This window comes from Achroia grisella, unplaced genomic scaffold (genome assembly GCF_030625045.1).
Source record: "Achroia grisella isolate CSIRO2021 unplaced genomic scaffold, CSIRO_AGI_Agris_v1 utg856, whole genome shotgun sequence".
NCBI lineage: Eukaryota > Metazoa > Arthropoda > Insecta > Lepidoptera > Pyralidae > Achroia > Achroia grisella.
Window position 1 is genome coordinate 1,060,745 of NW_026713045.1, and position 15,104 is coordinate 1,075,848.

Below are 15,104 nucleotides of genomic sequence, written 5' to 3' on the forward strand. Positions count from 1 at the left end.
TGACTCTCGGCTGCCCCTTATTGTATTGCAAGTGCGCATTGTTGTGTCATAAAGGACATGGCGAGGGAAACGCGCTCGGTTTGCTTCTCCACTATCACACAAAAATGTTATTAGTTTTGGGCGGTTATTGCCCACCCTGCTCCCGAGCGGCTCTCCCTAGCCGCTTTCGGACAAATAGGGTATATTGAAAGATTTCATATTAATCCACATGGTTTAACAGGAATATCTAGCAAATTATCTGAACATTGATCTCAAATTATTATATTGTCTCATATACATTATGTTGTCGCATCAATTAAGAAACATTTTTAAAATAATAAGTATTAATCATAAAATAATAAGTGTTGCTCAATACGAAATTACGTTACCTAAATGCAAACGATTGGATAGCAATGAATGTGTGTGCGTGTGTGTTACGGGGGCTAGTGCGGCGAGACCAGGCCATCCGTCTCAGGTGACACGGCCATTTGTATCGACGCAGGCATTCGTCACGCTAATCGCTGCAACGATATACCTGCACGTAACGAACCACTTCTATAGACCTGCTCTAGTATAGCATTACAAATACGAATAATGCAAAATATCATTCCACTAAAGCTATAAATTTTTTTAAAGAATATAATATGATTTATAACTGTTAAAGAATATTTTGGTACTCAAATAGAAAGAAGGGGTTAATAATAGAATGGTGTAAATTTAGAGTTGTATTATATGTATTTTTAAAACCGAATTATATAGAAGTTATAATATAAAAAATTGTCTAAAAAATAAATAAAACAATTGTGGTAGACTACGGTTCTCCAATTATGAAAAATAGTTTACGGCCTATTATCATATCTACTGAATATTCACACAAAATTTCATAAGTGTCGGTCGAAGCCATTTTGTAAGAGTTTTGTTATGACACGATTTCATTATATATATTACACAACCACTGCCAGAATAAACAGAAAAAAACGCGCTTAAATTGTTAATCAAAATGTCATTTAAAACATAATGTCTATAATATTTAACCTTTATTCCTATGTTAATTTCATGTCATTATGAAATAATAGCAAGGCATTTCAAAGTACAAAGTTAATAATAGTCAAATCTATTCCAGCCAATAAATCCAAGTTTGATAGACCCGGCCAAGTTATCATAGTTATGATGAAAACGTGATCACCCATTCAAGTTTCACAAACGGTTTAGTAGGAATCGAAACTCAAGTAAACGTTGTAGAGAAACAGGAAATAATAACTTTATCCCAAGCTTAAACTAGAAGATGCCGCCCAACTGACATTATGCCTGCTAGTTACAAGTTGATCGAAATGCAGCTGGCTGCTTTTACTAGTTTATTGTACCATGCATAACACAAGTTCCACAACTAAGAAAATTTAATACATGTTTACATTAGATATAGCTTAAAATATTCACACTTTACTATAGAATTAGAATGTTTTATATTCCACCGTCTTCTTTAAACATTTTAACAAAAACTATTGTCGTGCCGTGATATCTATCGGATGTACTTTAGAAAAGTTACTCGATAAATCACCCGTTTCGCGGACATTATCAGTAAGCGAGTCCCCCGAGTAGAGTACTGAATATTCAGATGGCGTTTGTTTGTATACGTATTTCTTTGAAACTGCGATAAGCGCTTTTCCGTTTTTTCACTGAATAAAATATTGCTCTGAAGGTTCGGCGTACAACGATAAAACGTCCGCGAGGCTCTTCCCGTCACGTAGTGCGACAGTTAATTACGCGGATGTAAATAAATCATCATAGATGGGTGCGGTGGCTTCGATTCCGAAAGGCAATTATCTCGCGCCTCATTGGCGTCGAAAATGAGCAGAGCAAAGCCCATACCACCCCGACACGCCTCAGAAATATTTGACACTCAAGACGCAGTTATAAGGAAAAATCGAGTGGAGGATTTCTGGTGGCTACGTGCCCGGCTCACCGCAATTGTGATGCATGGAGGGATTTCCGCACATTCTCCCGATATTGAGCCGAAACCGCGGTCGCTGCCTCCCGACACATATTGCTTATCGGAATGATATCGAATGAGGTCCGCCATTTTCGCCTATTCTGAAAATCCCAGAAGTGTCGCTCACCTGAAGCACTTAGCTCTTATCTCTTTCGTTTTCCTTGTGACATAGAAAATGTTGTCTTTTAGTTACCAAAATATATACAATATAAATAGACACGTAACAAGAACAAACAAATCCCTTAATAACGACATTCCTTTGTATATATTATAATGTACTAATAACTAACTATAATATACTATAATATACTTACACAGCCCTAAATTAAACTACTGAAATAATATGTCATACCACAAATATTTTAATATTAACACGTACATGTGTACAAGTAACCTTACAACAGTAATAGGCTTCAAGTATCTATGAACCATGCTGTATAATATGTTTAAACAAATAAATGCTTAATTCACTAATATCCATCTTATAAAAGTCTTTTTGTATTTTGGATAAGGTAATTGTTTTAAGAAGCCTAGTCAACGTCAACTGCAGTTCCGAGAGGAAATTATGAACGATATTATAATAAATTCCGACTCGGGGACTATAAGTGAGATCCAGGAAATATCCCTGTAAGGAATTTTGATTTTTAATTGTATTTACCCTCACACATATGTCTAAACTGATGCCATCTCACTGCTGAGCTCTGGTTTCTGTGCGTACGTAAAAGGTATATCCAGCGAATCACTCGACGTCATATAAACAGAATAAATGTATATTTCGATATATGTATTATTTCCTACTCTTGCGCAACTATATTTTGTATTATAGGCTGAGGATCGAGTCTTTTATAACATCCTTTCACACATTGGAGGTTGCGTGCGTTATTATGCCATTACAATACTGAGAAAGTCTTTTATCTGCAGCTTAGTATTCTAAAACATCTCTGACAGTGTAACATTTCTCAATTTCAGGGTCGGTGTAACCGAGAGAAACCACCTTGCAAATATTTTCATCCACCGCAGCATCTTAAGGATCAGCTGCTGATCAACGGTAGAAATCATCTAGCACTCAAGAACGCATTAATGCAGCAAATGGGTCTCACGCCTGGCCAGGTGCTCCCTGGCCAGGTGCCCGCCGTGGTGAGTAAAGTCAATATTTACGTGTACTTATTAAAATGCTTTGAGCGATCGGTCCTCAACACGTAGGTATTCTATGCACGCAATACGCAGCTTTCGGTGTACTTGCTACCTTGTATTTTATAAGCGTTCTTATTAAAACACGTAGTTTATAAAAGTATTGCGTTTAAGTTGTGCCTCTAAAAATTTTAAATCTAAAAAAATTAAACCTTATCAGGTTTAGTAGGAATAAAACATCTACTGACTGACGGATTTTTTACTTGTATTTACATAAAAACTTTATTATATTGTGTTAAAGACATAATCAATTATTTTAAATTTCTTATTCGAATCTAATCTTAAAACTACAAAATTCCTCTGTGCATTTAAGTTTTAATGAAGATTTGCATTATGTAACGATTATATTAATTGGTATAGATAGCATATAATTCTTGTTGGCGCAACTTAAACCTCACCGCTGGTGGCCGATCGCTCCTCACAGCTTGAGCATGTTTGTACGATTTGTTCCTTAAGTGGCATGACTCTCTCCAAACTTACTCACATTGAATGATCTGGGTATAAGCGGTAATGCATAATCACCGGTATATTATCCCCCCTTACTATTCACACAGTCGCTAACGTCGCGACCCGATACTCCTCGGCGTCCCTCTTCGCACCACTCGCGCTATATCTATGTCAATAGCTTTAAGATAGCGTTAACATAGTGGCTGTGCTTCTGTCACTAGTAGAGTCCAGTGGCGAAGTCGTGCGCGGAAAGACGTCGAGGCACAAGGGACGCGCGCACAAGCGCAGTCCTGCCTACGCACGATGAGTAGCGTGTTTGTGTGGTTTTGTGTCGAGGTGGGCGGTGTGAGCGGCACGGGCGCGGCCGCGAGTCATCTCGCCGCGCTGGACCCGATCTCTCTTGCTCTGCTCGCCCCGCAGGTAACTCGCCACCGTCGACGATTGCATCGCACTACCGGTCACCTTAATCCTCTTCCTTTTATTCACACTCTTCATTTCAATTTAGCATTGCGTCCAGATGTAAACTTTCGACGATTCGGATCTACGACTACTCCTCTTCCTGACCCGTCCTCGTCCCTAATCTTCTGGTGGTCGGTGGGTTGCTTAATTGAACACTGTATGCTTATTTAATTTTTCAATTCGTTCTCTATTAATGCATGTGTAAGCTTGTTTGGCTAACAATATAACTCACTATATAAATTTTAATCGAAATATTGATCTTATATACATAGATGTATTTTCAGTACAGCTTATGTACGAGTATCTTGTAATTTTGGTGCGCTTGCTAAAGGTAATGCTTGTGGAAATATGGGATTTTAGTTCATACAAATTAGTTGGGGTTGGTGTGAAGAGCTTAATTATAATTATCAGTATTATTTTGTTATCAGTACAACAGATGCACACCGATACAGTTTTGGGAATTAATTGTCTATTGTTGTTTGTGGAACAGGCAACTTCCCCGTACTTGTCATCAGTGCCTGGAGTGGGTTCGACGTATGCGCAGTACTACACACCGCAGCTGGTGCCTGCCATGCTAGGGCATGACCCTGCCGCAGCCGCTGCGTCGCCGCTTGGCGTCATGCAGCAACCAGTGCTGCAACAGAAGCTCCCTCGTACCGATCGTCTCGAGGTGAGACCTATTTCTGTGTATCCCAACGTCTCTCGATCATACCTCAGTAGTGCTTCCCGATGTTGCCACTCACACCGGGGACCGACTGTCTCGACCGCATTCCATATTTATTTTTACAACACCAAACACTGTCGGTCCCCGCTGTCAGATAACGGCCAGTGAGCCTATGCCCGTCCCCATGTGTCTGTGGTGCGCGGGTGCACTAGCCCAGTGCGTCAGCGCGAGCGCTTCGCGAACAGCACTCGCTTACGTTTGGTGAAAGAGCTGCACTGTTGGCGCTACAGTTTATTCGCCAAAACATTGACGTCTACGAACCAAATAACTAAATTATTTAAATTTGCGCCTACAGTGTAGTAGTGCCAAATGCTTGGTTAATCAAATTTGATCGAGTTCAGAACTATAGTTCGTATGTAAGAAAAATTGTACATCTAATTTTTTAATACTAATCTAAATTGACCTAATATAAATAATGAAACATTGCGACGGATGCGTATTCGGTGTATTCGGTAAAGGCACTAAAGCGGCGTCGGGTCGGGAAACCGCAAATAATTCAGAAATTAACTTTCACTTTTTAAATAAAATCATATATTCAGGTCAGGATTACTTAACCTTACTTTAACCTTTGCACTATGATATCGCGGAAGTACTTACGTTTGATTGAAAGTTATCAAATTCAAACATTTATAACGCGAACCGTAAATTAGGCGCGTACAGTCGTTTTTCGTAACGTCGGGCTAGACGAGCAGTGGGCTATGTGGGCTGTAGAGCGCGGGTCGCGAGCGACGGACATGGCTGGTGTGTGGTGGTGCAGGTGTGCCGGGAGTTCCAGCGCGGCGCGTGCAAGCGTGCCGAGTCCGAGTGTCGCTTCGCGCACCCGCCGCCGCCCGTCGCGGCGCACGACGACGGCTGTGTCACGGTGTGCATGGACGCCGTCAAGGGCCGCTGCGTCCGCGACCCCTGCCGCTATTTCCACCCTCCCCTGCACCTGCAGGCGCACCTTAAGGCGCAGGCGCGCGGCGCGGTACGCCACCAGGCTGCACGCTCTCGCCTCGCTCGCTCGCGCTCGCTTCTCTTCTTCCGCTTGTTCTCGCTCGTCGCGACGCCGCTTTCGTTCGCAGGCTTTGTTCTGTTTAGTTCGCGCAGGCCGACTCGCGCCACGCTTCCGTCGCACTCACGCTTCACTTTTATTTTATTTTTATCTATCGCATAATATCACCTTATGCAGAGCTTTAGGTGTATTCTGTGCATCTACTACATCGTTATTGTTTCTGTCCCGTCCTGCGACGCTTCGCTTCACGTAGACGGCCGCCGCAGCCCAGCAGCCGGCAGCGAGCGCGACTTCGGAGCCGGGCAAGAAACGGCCGGCACCCACCGAGTTCGAGCCGCCACCGGTACCGCCGCAAGCTTTGCACGCTTCACCTCCACTCCCACTCCCGCCCGCACGATCCCTCCGCGCGCCTTTCCCTCCTCCGGCGAGGCAGGCGACGCGCGGCCGAGGGCCGCCCCCGTCCTCTGCCCCGCGTCGCCGGCCGGCCAACCACCCTATCACACCCGAGGACCTCCATTCAACCGTTTGTTTCTCGTTTCAGATGGACATGAAGAGCGTCGGATCCTTCTATTACGATAACTTCGTGAGTATCCGAAAGCTACTATTTTTTGACAGTCGCTCGTCAGATTCTCTGTAATATCGAGTTGTCACTTTCGTCTCTGTTCTCAGGCGTTCCCCGGCGTGATGCCGTACAAGCGACCCGCCGCGGACAAGGCCGGCGTTCCGGTCTACCAGCCGGCGACGACCTACCAGCAACTAATGCAACTGCAGCAGCCGTTCGTGCCCGTGTCATGTGAGTACCCCGCACCCGCGACGTCCGCCCCGCCGCCCGCGGCGTCGCCCGCGGCCGCGCCGGCGCCGCCGCTGGCGCTGCCCGCGGCGCCGCCCGCGCCCGCGCCGCAGCCGCCTCCGCCCGCGCAGCCCGCGCCGCCGCAGTCCGCCTCCCCGCCCGCCGCGCTCGCGGACGCCACGCCCGACCCCGCCGCCGTCGCTAAGGAGGTGGCCCACAAGAACTATGCAGCCGCCATAGCCATCGCGGCGCAGCACACGGCGATGGCGCAGGCGGCCGCCGTATACTCACAACAGTTGAAGGCGCGCGCGTCCGGCATGCCGGGCCTGATGCGCGCGCCGCTGATGATGCGACCGGGTTGGCCGGCGCCGCCCATGCATATGCCCACGTACTACCCGCAGCAGTACATGTACACGATGCCGCCGCCGACGCCGCCGGCGGCCGCCGCCGCCGCCGCCGCGGCCGCCGCTGCGGTGAACCCCTACAAGAAGATGAAGACGACATAGAGCGCGCGGGCGGCACCGCGGTCGGGGGGGCGCGGGGCGCGGGGTCTCCGCGTAGAGACTCGTACGTGTGCGACCGAGTGTCCCGCCCCGGCCTGTCGGGGCGGCTAGCGCTAGGCGTGTGGTCACATTTGTATTGTATTGTATTATTGTAAGGACGAAGCGAGCGGACTCGCCCTCGCAGATGTCTCGGTAGTTTTACGCTATATCTTATTATTGTGTATCTACTCACCGTTTTTATCCTATGCGTGTATATTTCTCATATCTACGATCCCGGTAATAATAACGCTTGAGATGCATGACTGTACGTTTTTTTATTACCTCTTGTCGATCGTCGTTTATCGTGAGTACCTATCGTCGTACTGAGAGTTGAGCGCTTGGTCCGTCGATCCCGCTACGTACACGCTTGTTCTCGGAGGAGCTCCGCACGGGTGCGCTTTGGCCGATGTGTCGATCCCGTACCTAGTGGTTATCGGCTTGCAGCAGCAGGCCCGCACCTAACACAGCCGCCTTCTAATTTTCGCATGGAATAGAACCTACCACCCCTATACGTTTGGCTCATCAGGTATTGTTCTCATTATTCTAGTGGCTCCTCGTGTGTGCTAAGTGTGCAGGCGTGTTCATCAGTAGTGCTGCGAAGATGACGAGCGTCGTCGCCGCTTTTTTTCTTTCGGTCGCACTTTCTTTTCTATTTATTTGAACGCTTTCTGTTACATGCCTTCCGAATGACCGCTTCGGCTGTCGTCCCCATTACCAATATTTTGTCGCTTTATGTGTCGGGCCGGACAGGCTGCGCGCCGCCCAACGCGCCCTATGTGGTGTACACCGACGAGCGCGGACAGGTAACGAGTGCGCGTGCCTCCGCAACCTCGCCCTCGCCTCCACTCGCACCGCTGCCCACTCGACTCCCCATATTGACAAGCATGATGCTTATTAACGTACGACGTTTAGAGCCGACGCTAGACGCTAGTAGACACAGCCCTCTTCCACACGCTTCCCTGTCACCGCGGGTTCACGACGCCATACCGCGCTCACGCTCTCACCTTGAACACGCTACTATCTGCATATCGCCTTTACCTACTCCAACTACTAGTTGCGCTTTTTATCAGTTTACGTATTCTGCAATAATAATTATCGTAACTCTTACAGATTTAAACTATTTGTATCGACAACTAAACTCATGTAATATATTGGGCGTTGTACGTCTAATTTCCGACTCGAACATAAACTCTAATCATGAGAAATCTTGTCCATGATTGGCAGTCTAAAACTTTTGTTTGATTTCTACCAAACCCCAAAGATATTTTATGAGTTATGTCAATACAAGTAATTTAAAGAAAAATGTTACATTAACAACAACGAGGCTTGATTTGTTTCGAGTTGAGTATTTTAAAATAATTGAAAGAGAAAAACAAGCTGTTAAATTGGCCTAAATACAAAAGGTATTTGTATGTTATATATAAATATCAATTACTTATATATTGATTTTTTTACAAGTATCTTAGACTAATTTTGCATAGTGGATATTGTTGTAATATCATAATAGAACTTGTCAGTAATAAGTTCAGAAACAATATCAAATGAATTCGATCTCATCTCCTTCTACGCTAATAGTATTCGCTTGTTTTTATTTTTCTTGCTTCAAGCGGGCTTAGTAGACTAAGCGCTTATTAATCAAACTACAAACAACACGATCACAACAGCGGGCTATTCACGGGACAAGGTGCGCTTAGTTATTTAAGCTTTCCTAATCGGCCTTACTACACGCACAAAATAATACAAAGTTAAATAGAAACCGTATAAATCAAGTGAGATAATCGACTGAGCTGTGTTCTCCTTCATTATTGGAACAGCAAAATTCAAGCCGCGTAATTGTTACATATGAAAAACTATCCCCGTGCTTTTACAAGAAATGCCACCGTGAAATTGTTAAGGAAAGTGAACAAAACACGCTGTGAATGAAAATCCCAGAAACCGATGGCATTGCTTATCAAGAGTCTCATGTGTTATCAATGTCATCATCACATCAATCATTTTAGTCATTGTGCTGTAATTGTATCAATTATATTGTAATGAACAGTTGATGCTACAACTTGATGATTTTTAGTTTTGTATAGTGAGACATACTTGCTTTCAAATGTGGAAGAAGTCACTCTACAGTATTGCCTTGCTTACACCCGGTAAGATACAATCAGCTTTATATAATATCCTCAGTATAAGTGATTTCCTATTCGAAGCCTATATTGAAACCTGCCATTACTCATTCGCATGATGTTGCAATTAATTATATTTTAATTAAAATTAAAATTAATTTTATTAATTACTGCTAGCAATACATGCTACTAATACCTACTTAGTTTACTACCCGGCGGTTTCAGTAGAGGTGGTCTTAATAATTAAATAACGAAGCCATTTAGGTACTGCCTGCTAATAAGTTGATTTACATTTTCACACTAAAACTTGTTTTTGCACGGAACGTTCAATTTATTTAACAACACCAGCCAATTAATTTTTTTCATGTTATCAATTCATTAGCAGGAAGTATTAAATTCACCTCTGGCCAATTTCAACTGTCAACTACCAGCAAGGGGGTTGTTTTTGAAATATTTAATTTAAATTTTCACATACTTCTTTCCTATTTTATATTTAAATGTTTTTTTGTAGTCGTTAGTTGAAATGACAATGGTGAAAAAAGAAAAATCGAAGTGATCACTTTCTATGTAAACTAATATCTGTCAAATACGGCATAATTCCTTATTGCATTATAAATGGTTTAATATTAAGTACTTTAATTAATCACTTCAATTTTACTTTACAATGCTTAAAGTGCTTCGCCGTTGCGGCTTCAATTCCTCGCTTACGACTTGTCGAGGCCTCTCTGATGCTTATTTGAAGTGTTCACCGTAGATGTAATAATATACTTGGTTTTCTTTTGTTTGTCGTACAGTAACCGCACTCTCTAATGGTCATTATGTTGCAGTTTGTACTACCACTAACATGTCACGTCCAGAACTGTCATGTAAGCTAAAGGTATAATTTTGACTATTTACATTTAACCAGAGCCAACCTACTGTTAACCAAGGCCGTCCTCTGTTCTTCTATTGAGAACGACGGCCTACTGTTTCAATCATCACTGCCGACTCAGACACGTCGCAAACTCCCCACACAGCCTCTTAGCTTCATTATAGCAAGTTGGTATTTATGGGTACACTTTGGACGCTACAGAACCTTCTAGAACGCCCCGCCCTGGTTACAGTTGTCTAGCATCATGCTTAAGCTTTTTTGTAAAATATAGTCACGCTTAAATAAGATTGGCTGCGCAATAATGATTATACTTCAAGCGTTCTGCATGCCATTTAGATTATATATTCATACCTACTATGTGCATAGTGCAACGTATTTTTAACACTACTCTCTGACGGTTACGGAATTTCTCACGAGAATAACTCTCGCAGTGGGCTCGTAAAATATTAATTCTATGTAAAATTTGATGCAACAGTGACTTTAGACATACAATATAAAGGTGACACACATTACGTCAGTGCGCACGTAAATGAAAGAATGCTTGGAAGGTCCAATCATATTGTGCAACGAATCTTGTAAAGTTCTTGTAATATTAAAGCAGCAACAAGATTTGATTTTGAGCAGTTTCCGCCTTCCGTGTGTCCCGTTTTGTGTTAATTTTTGTAGTAATTGTGAAAAGTGAGCAAGAGAGAGTACACACGCATTTGCATATTTCTGTTTCTTAAACGAAAATTGATACACGAAATATTATGAAAAAAAATCGTAAAACCATAGAGATGTTAATTACAGTTTAGTTTAATCTCTTAGGTATTTCTAAATTACATTAATCATTCTTCAACTTTGCTCTTTGATATTACAAAAACTATGTCAGCGTTATTTTTTCAGACGGCTGTGCAATGAGGATTATATTTAATGTCAGATGTATGAATGTCCAAAAAGTGATGATATAGAATTAGCATTAACACTATTAACATACAAACAATTCATGAACCATCGGAACTCATGGACTACTGTCCTGTACATTTTTCATTTTACAATACATTTCTTTTCCGACTGTTTGTGAAGTAGTATTATTAGTATCAACATATCGCACAGTTACGCCACAATTAACAAGCTCATCACGTTTGATGGAAATTTGTTGGTTATATAGTATATACCGACTTCAAATTGATAATAATATATGAAACTGTACTTATCATATCATAATATTGATATCAAGGAATAAAAAAATATAAAGTGTAGACAATTTACACAATTTATAGTACTTGATTGTACGCAATTTACATTTAATATACTTAAATACTAATCACATTGTATACTGCGTAATAGTACAATGAGAATGATCTTTACAAATGAACTTGTTGTAAAACAATATTAATTACAGGTAACAAAAAGTAATTATAATTTATACAAACTTGTTATTGTGGTGGCAGACTGTGTGAATATGTTCATAAAGTGACAGCAACACTAATGTTTTTTTATCATGTTTACAGTTACTGGACACCCTCCCGGTGTGCCAAGATTTTAATCGACAAGGATGTTCAAGACCTACCTGCAGATTTGTTCATATTCGTGAAGGTGAGACTTGATATTAATTAAATGTATAATACAGTGACAGAAAAATGCATGTCCTCAAATACTTGATCAAACAAATATTCATATCACAATTTTAATGTGAATCTATAACCCAACCGTCCTTGTTATTTTCCGCATGATATCTTTAGTTTTAATACATAATTATTGAGCACTATTTTATTAGAAACAAACTATGCTTATTTATTATTCTAGTAGTTTCAGGTTGAGTTAGTCATTATTATTAGTTAGTTATCCATTGTCTGTAGAAGTTTTATTTTAAACATTTTCTTTACTTAGCATTGAAGTATAAAATATTTAACTTCGTAACAGTTATGTAGTTTCATTCGAAAACATTAGCCGTTAGTCTTAGTGTAATTAGTATCGATCTAGTAATATTTATAAAATAATATTAAAAGTAATATTTCTTATTATCGATATCTGTATCCATTTATGTCTATTACAGACGCATTTGAATTAGCAGTAATTATGTCATATGTCACCAGTAAACTACCATAGTTTAAAAACATAATTGTACTTAAAAAATTAAAAATACGTGGTTCTTTTTTACGTCACTATTTTTTTTATTTCTACCACATTAACGATGCAATTGAAAGTTTCAGTGTGCTTGTATGAGTGTCAGTATATACAAGTTGTTGTAATGTGGTGCGGGTGTACGTTGCAGGGTGCGGGCTGCAGGTGGTGGGGTGTCGCGTGGTGGTGTGTCGCGACGCCGCCGCCGGCACTTGCCGCCGCGCCGCCTGCCGCTACTACCACATACCAGTTCAATTGCCGCCAGCTCTTCGTCCTCCCTAACCTCATGTCCGTTGCCCGTCCGCCCCCGCACCCTCGTCCCACCCCTCACCCTCACCCTCACCCCGCCCTCACCCCCACAGGTCCCGTCCCGCGTCGCCCGCGCCCAGCATTATCCATATCGATCGCGCCTCTGGCACACTCGGGAAAGGCAGGTTCGGCGGATCGCAGTGTCGCTCCCGCAGCGGAGGTGGTGATATCTTAGTGAATATCGGTTAGCGTAGCGGCGGAGGCGGGCCGTATACCAGCGGCGCGCCTCCGCCTGGAGAGTGCGTAGTCTTCGGAAAGGAGTGTGTACATAAGTAGCGGGATATGATTCTCAGGCACGGTCATGCGATTGTGATATGAATAGATTTTCGAACGCCGGAGCCGTATTGAGTAATTTTATCGAGATCGTCGAATCGTAGTTAGTGAGGTTTCAAATGTTTTATTGATAATGTATATTATTTTTTTTAAGATACGATATGAGTTCCTGTAAAGATCGGTGCGATCGTCGTTTGGCGCAGCACATAAACTTTGTTGTATATAAGCGATGTAATATTTATGGGTGATGCGAAGCGTGCGCACTCGTCGCCGTAGCTCTCTACCGACGGCTATGGTCGGTGTCAAAAGTTGCATCACCCCTCTCCTATTGTGAGCATTTTTGTGAGAATTATGTTACTTTTTTATGTATGTTATATAAAATTACGTTTTTCTAGATGACAAGTTTTACACTAGATTAGATTAAGCGAATCAGTAAAGAAACACCAATAGCGTAGCCGCTTCTCTCCTTCGGCACCGAAACTTTTGACGCCGGAGCACAATGTTCACGTAAGGTGGAGCGGTGCGGTGGAGCGCCGCCAGTCGGTACTTCGTTCTTCCGTTAACGAGCCATCCCTGTCGCGTCACGTCCCACGGCACTGATGCGGCGCATCGCATCGCGTCGCGTCGCGTCGCCCGGTTCACACTTAGAATAGAATATCACGACACTCGTAGAGTGATAGAAAACAGTCATTCGGAATACAATGAACGTTATCGGACAATATTTAAACGAAGAAGGCATACTTCCAAACTATTTAACTAAATTCTAGGATAGAACGTCGGCTTTTATTCCAGATAGATTTTGCTAGATAATCATTCTTTTCCCGTCTATCGAAGCACAAAATGTAACCGACGATCGAGTCCAGTTAGCTCTCGGTGAGTACAGCATCAAGTAATAGCTACCTATATTGTTTTCGACACAAACAGTATTATCGTTTCGATCAAATTTATCTCGTCGTATGTATGTAGAGGTGATATGCGGATAGAGAGAGAGAGAACGGGGGCGAGTGCGCCGCAGCCGCCCGACGTGCGTCCGACAGCCGGACGCCGTCCGCGGCGTCGTCGCCGTTCAAGTGTCCGGAGTCCGGTCGTCGGACGCGGCCACTGACCTCCGAGCGGAGCTGCGGCGCGCTCGCCCCGAGGGCATGGAAGCCTAATGCCTAATATTATTCCTAGTCCATATCCTTTTTGTTGATCAGTCATGCGATTAATGTTAGAATAAATATTAATAATTTGATTTATTCCTCCCATTTAGTGGATATTTTGATAATGATATATTAATAATGAAATATTTAAGATACATAATACATATTTGATTCTAAATCCTGATAAAGTGACACTACTTTAGTAATTTAGTCGGGGGGATACTTGTGCCGTGATTATATTTTTAGGTATATATTATGAAATAATTCCTAGCGTCGGAATTAAAGAAGTGATTAATGTGTAAGCGTGTTATATTTATTGTCGTAACGTAAGTGGAATGCCATATCGATAAAAGGTGAATATCGGATGCGGAGTCAAACTCATTAGTAACTCGTTGCGTTTGTGTTTTATGTTGGTTGTTATTATCAGTCCCGTGCTAGTGGGTAAGGTGAACAGTTCACTTTTATCAATACGGCACTATGACTATTATAAAATAAGTTGTCATTTTATTTTTTGTTGAAATTTATCGTTTCATGGATTATTTGTTGCCTATAATTTTTATAATCAAAATTATATGATCTGACGCATTTATTGTAAGACAATCGATTACTTTTATAATTAATTAGTGTGATAATAATAATTATGGTATCAAATTGCCGTTATAAAAGATTGAACATCGAAAGTATCCTTCCTGTTTAGAAGGGACTCTTCTGGCCCGAAATTTCTAGTGGATTTTATATTTTTCTTTTTGTTGTATAATGTTGCGTGTGTCTTACACATAATATATTTCATTTTTGTGATATTTTTAACTATAAAGTACTGTTATTATAAATGCAAATGGAGTAATGATGACCTAATTAAATATTCAAGAAATTATTTGTAAATCACAAAAAAAAATGTAAAACTGTAAATATATTAACAAAAAAATGAACTGCAACACAATAATTGATTATTATATCTCTCATCAAATATACTGTAAGTTGTTTGAGTACCTAAATATTGGTATCTTATTATGTAGTAAGTACAGTCTACTTTAAACCGGTCCAGTGATCAAAGTATTTATAATATTGTGAACATTTTTTTATTCACGAACAATCACAGAAAGTACATGACATTGTAATATTATTTATGAAATTACTATGTGATGTGATCTTCGGATCAATTTTGAGTACAGC

General features: G+C 41.8%; 1 protein-coding gene across 11 annotated transcripts in view; it reads left to right on the forward strand.

Annotated features, from left to right (window-relative positions):
• LOC131852710 (protein muscleblind) overlaps nucleotides 1-13,557 on the forward strand; it is a 175,216-nt gene extending 161,659 nt beyond the window's left edge. For 4 of the 11 annotated variants that reach the window (XM_059203431.1, XM_059203430.1, XM_059203429.1 and 1 more), the window contains 6 exons: nucleotides 2,939-3,106; nucleotides 3,944-4,027; nucleotides 4,557-4,736; nucleotides 6,038-6,127; nucleotides 6,326-6,367; nucleotides 6,454-10,055. In XM_059203431.1, coding sequence (XP_059059414.1) covers nucleotides 2,939-3,106; nucleotides 3,944-4,027; nucleotides 4,557-4,736; nucleotides 6,038-6,127; nucleotides 6,326-6,367; nucleotides 6,454-7,080 — 1,191 coding nt within the window. In that variant the 3' untranslated portion in view covers nucleotides 7,081-10,055. Of the gene's footprint in view, nucleotides 1-2,938; nucleotides 3,107-3,943; nucleotides 4,028-4,556; nucleotides 4,737-5,547; nucleotides 5,758-6,037; nucleotides 6,128-6,325; nucleotides 6,368-6,453; nucleotides 10,056-11,594; nucleotides 11,680-12,358 lie in introns of those variants that run through there. The other 7 variants (XR_009357952.1, XR_009357953.1, XM_059203437.1 and 4 more) reach the window with 7 other exon arrangements.
• The last annotated feature ends 1,547 nt before the right edge of the window (nucleotides 13,558-15,104 follow it).